General features: G+C 39.4%; 1 protein-coding gene across 1 annotated transcript; it reads left to right on the top strand.

Moving 5' to 3' along the window:
• The first annotated feature begins 2,302 nt into the window (after positions 1 to 2,302).
• LOC149842116 (transcription factor bHLH93-like) lies at positions 2,303 to 3,877 on the top strand. Its single transcript, XM_090000589.1, has 4 exons — positions 2,303 to 2,899; positions 3,001 to 3,177; positions 3,309 to 3,473; positions 3,621 to 3,877. The coding sequence occupies exons 1-4, from the start codon at positions 2,303 to 2,305 to the stop codon at positions 3,705 to 3,707; spliced, it is 1,026 nt and encodes a 341-aa protein (XP_089856715.1). The 3' UTR covers positions 3,708 to 3,877.
• The last annotated feature ends 1,174 nt before the right edge of the window (positions 3,878 to 5,051 follow it).

Here is a 5,051-nt window from a genome sequence, read left to right as displayed (position 1 = left end):
AAGTCAATTCCCACTAAATGGAGCATGCTAAACACATCTAAAAACTATGAGGTAAAATGGGCCAGCACCAGAAATGGGGCCTAATATATTCAGTTCTCTCTCTATATAGTAACTTTAATGTAAATCAGCAAAATATGTAAACCCGTATGCACCAAGATTTTCATAGTTTTTTTTATTTTTTCTAAAATTTCACTGTAAGGATGCAATCTAGATGCTTGGTTTTATAAAAACAGACTCTTAGATCATCCAATTATGATGTATAAAAAGATCTTTTAAGGTTTGAAAATCAATGACTCAGAATTTTTGTAAATATTCAAGCATATAAAATTATATTTCTTGATCTGATTACGATGATCCAATAGTTGATTTCAAGCAAATGGACCATGTTGAATGCATCTGCAGGGTTAGATTTGCAAAAAACCTTATAAAAATCTATTAGTTTACATATTTTGCTGGTTTACGTATTCTAATTTTCCTATATATAGTTTATATATTCTAATTTCCCTATATATATAGGAAAATTGGAATATGTAAATTGGTATGCACTGAAGTTTTTTTATTTTTTTCTAAATTTTCACAGTATGAATGTGATCTAGATGCTTGGTTTTAAAAAAACAGACTCTTGGATCCTCCCATTACCATGTATAAGAAGGATCCTTTAAGGCTTGAAAATCAACACCTCAATTTTCGTAAATATTCAAGCATACAAAATCATATTTCTTGATTCGATTACCATGACCCAATAGTCGATTCCAAGAAAATTGACCAGTTAGGAAAAAACTAGCAAAACCCATAACTGGAAAGTAAGAAAGGCATCGTATTTTGCAAAATGGTTTGGCAACTATACTAAAGAAATGATATAAATTTTACAATTGCAATGCCAATGAGGAAGAGAATAATTCTCCCATATTTTAATCATCTGACTGATTACCACCCTCGTATGGCTGGGAATTGGAAATTTTATCACTGGGAACTCATATGGTGAGGAAGATTATATTATACACCAAGACCCCAAAACATATGGACCATCATATTCAAATGATAGCAGAGAGTAGTAAGTGCCTGAGCTGTTGGCATGGAGATGCGGGTTCGAGTTTTGAAGATGGCCATTTTTAGCAGAAAAGAAAGAGGTTGTGACCAACCTCAGTGTGCTCTCCTCTCCAGCATCGTAGAGTAGGGGTGTCAATGGGTCAGACCTTAACTAGATCTAGGTTGGTCTAAACCTGGATATGACTTTGAGGTGCTGGTACTTGGTCTAGTAGGTCTGGGTCCGAAAGTAAAACTATTGGGTCCTATAGCGATAACACAAGAACAGGGTCTGGTATGAAAATTCATAAACCATTCTTAGCTTCATATGCTAATTGAACCTTGTGAGTCTGACGCAAATAGTTGATCGGATCTCTTTTTTTATTACCAGGTCTTGTGCGGGTCAAAATTGGGTCATATCCAACCTGTTGACATCCCTACCTAGGGGTGGCTATCGGTCTGTCAGGTACCCGGCCCGGGTCGGGCTCAGACAGCAAAATGCAGCCCAGGCCCGATTCATATCAGACCAGGCACAGCCTGATTAGATAATCAAGCCTGAATTGAGCCTCACCATTGTGTAATTTAAGCAGGACTTGATAGGCCTCGCCCATTAACTGGGTCGGGGCCTAAAGGTCCTGGCCCAAGCCCGAGTGTAACTGAGTCGAGCAGGGCTCGGGCCAACTCGATGGCCACCCCAACCCCCGAGTATGGAACAGCAGGGGCATGACCCTTTGTTCTTTTCTATTTGAATAATAGCCTTCTAGATCCAATACTACTTGCTGGTTGCATATGGGATGCAGCCTGTTCCTTATAATTACACAAATAAACTTGTGGACCTTCCGCACTCTATCATTTATCATACCAAAGAACAAAGAAATAGGCATTTATTTATTGTTAAACAAAACAGGGAATAATTAGTCAATAGTTTAATCAACAGACTTACCCACACCCTATTATTAAGACTTTGAAATTCTCTTTTTTCCTTGGAAGAAAAAAAACAAGGAATTACAGTTGTGGGATGTTTAGTACCATGGAAATGGGTGCCAAAATAAAATAAGAAAAAAGTACTCGGAAAGTTTAAATGGGTCTGGCTCTTTCAATCAAGGAGGAAAATACCACACCAGATTATTTTTTTAGTATTTGTTTATTTTTACCACATTGTCATGATCCAGGCCTCTTCTATTAAACCAGCTTCTGGACTGTACCTTGAGAGCCACAAACTCTCTTGCTTCAGTTTTTTTTTTTCTGTTTCTCCTTTATTTTCTCTCAGAAGAAAATGGAAGTTGATGAAGTGTTTGAGGAGTTTCTGGCCTTCAGAAGAGAACTGCTAGAAAACTACCCTGGTGAAATGAATGAGTTTCTCACAGATGGCAGCAACTTGAATGATTTTCATAAGAACCCTTCTTATTTCCCACAATCGCCATTTCTACCCACTGCAAACTGTGAGCAGCTGACGCCTGCTCCTTCCTCATTCAATGAACCCACCATTTCCTCCCAATCAACACTTGGGTGCTCCTTGGATGCAGCTTACCCCTACAAAGATGGATTTTTGTCAGCTCCTGATCTTGCCTTCTCTTCCTCTGAAACACCCACTTTCTTCCCATTGGTTGAGGATGATGAGTTGGGGTTCTTGTGCAAAAGCCTCTGCAGTTCAGACTCAAAGGAGGGCATGTCTAAGCAAGGGATCTCCCAAGCGCTAGGAATCCCAGAGTTGGAACTGAGTGGTGCAGAGACAGGCATGAGAAGTAGGCAATTGGTGAAGAGGAGGATGGAAGGGCAGCCATCCAAGAACCTGATGGCAGAGAGGAGGAGAAGGAAAAGGTTGAATGATAGACTCTCAATGCTCAGGTCTGTTGTTCCAAGAATTAGCAAGGTGAAGACTGAGACCTTCATTAATTCATCTCTCCGATGCATTTGGGTTCTTTCTTATTTTATTCTATATTTTACTGAAACTTTGAAATGGGTTCCTCGTAGATGGACAGAACATCTATCCTTGGAGATACCATTGATTATACTAAAGAACTCCTCGCTAGAATCAAGTCTCTTCAAGAGGAAGTAGATCTATCCGAAGACTGCAACAATCATCTAAGCCTCCTGAACTTTTTCAAGCAGATTGAGCAGAATCAAGTTCTAGTAAGGAACACCCCCAGGGTAGGTAGAACTCCACTTCGAAAAATCAATGTTCAGATTTCTAATGGTTTTATTGCCTACCATCCAGTTGGAGCAATGCAAATAGGTCTCATTTTTTCCTTTCAATCTTATTGGTATTGGTTGAAATGCAGTTTGATGTGGAAAGGGACGCAGATACAAGAATAGACTTGTGCTGTGCGGCAAAACCAGGGTTGTTGCTGTCAACAATCAGCACCATAGAAGCTCTTGGGCTTGAAATTCAGCAATGTGTGATGAGTTGTTTCAATGATTTTGGAATGCAAGCTTCTTGCAGAGAGGTGGTTTCTTCTGATCATTGTTGGGATAGTCTCCTATTTAATTCCATATTTTGTTATTAAATTTTACTACTGAAATGAGTTTCCTTTGAATTTAGACTCTAATGATGAGATTCTCTTCTCTTCCTTTTTCATTTGCTGAATATATAGGATGGGGAGCAGAGAACACTGTTAAGGTCTGAAGATATCAAGCAAGCACTATTGAGAAATGCGGGTTATGGTGGAAGGTGTAACTGAAGCAGAAAGCGCTTCTTGTTTCCCTTTGTTTTTGCCCTTGATGTGATCACCATTACAAGTGGACCATTTGCATTTGTGAAGTAAAGTTTTATATCCTACTGTTGTTGTATGAGGTGATTGTTTAGCTTTTAACTCTCAGGCATTTATGGTATCGTGACATTGCGTGTCCATAACTTCTTTAAGTGGTTTGCCATGGCCTATGTACATACCGTTTCCACAAGGCAAATAAAATGAGGGGTGCCTCCTCCAAATGCGGATTCTCCTATTTAGTGGAGAGTTCACGTGCGCATCGTTTGTTGTGCAACTCTCTCTCTCTCTCTCTCTCTCTCTCTCTCTCTCTCATGTGAGGAGTCATGCATGGTTCTTCCACGCAAGACCTCAATCAAGAGTTCCCATAATGCATGTCGTTCTAAAGTGTGGTGCCAATAAGCTTGCAGGAAATTGTTTCTCCAGTCATTTATCCGTATTTGGCAAAATAAACTGAGCACTACATGCATCAGTGAGCTTCTTAACAGGACTGCGAGACATTTAGACAATAAAATGTTATATAGAAATCCAAGCGGTTTCATATGAACTTCAGAATATCACAAACGGCCAAAATATGAAAAAAAAAACTGCAAATTTACCCAGTTGCAATTTGGCCAAAGAATTGCCATATTACATGCATCAGTAAGCTTCTTTACAGAACTGTTGGACGAGTATAAAGACATAACATGCTACGGAAATCCAACCAGTTACAGATAAACTTGAAAAACAGCAGATATTGTGAAAGAAATGCAAAACTTGGGGGTTAATTCAACTTGAGAATAATCCAGTTGATAATTTGAGTAACAATCTGACAAGGTCTCCCTGAAATTTGTTGCAGCAGGTCTAAAGTGTGTGTGTGTGTGAGTGAGAGAGAGAGAGAGAGAGGTAAATAGTTGAAATATTCAGGTAAAGAACATAGAACAAATATGCCCGAAAAATGGCAATGCTGCTCAATGATGGAAGACATTAGTGTGGGAGTGTGGCAACTTTCGAGTTCCATGGTCACTCGAACCATATCTTCGTCATCAAAATCAGCTCTTGATATAGTGGGCCTCCTTGTGTTGGAACCGATGAACATCCCGGGAATCAAAAACCAGGGCCAAGCTAGTGGAGTAGTCATCTGGGATGCTGATGTCAAGGACTTAGACCAATTCATACATCTAGAAAAAATGACGTCACTACCTGATGGAAAACAATTGCTGGTGTGGTTGAAGGAATTTAACAAGTCCCAAAATCGCGCTCATCATCAATGTCATCATCGTCATATTCTGAAACTGTTTCCATTTCATGGGCCTCCTGTTCGATTTGCTTAAGAAC

This window comes from Nuphar pumila, chromosome 3 (assembly GCF_984573655.1).
Source record: "Nuphar pumila chromosome 3, dmNupPumi1.hap1.1, whole genome shotgun sequence".
Taxonomy (NCBI): domain Eukaryota; kingdom Viridiplantae; phylum Streptophyta; class Magnoliopsida; order Nymphaeales; family Nymphaeaceae; genus Nuphar; species Nuphar pumila.
The sequence above is the reverse complement of the archived record's forward strand: the minus strand, read 5'-3'. Positions and strand labels throughout refer to the sequence as shown.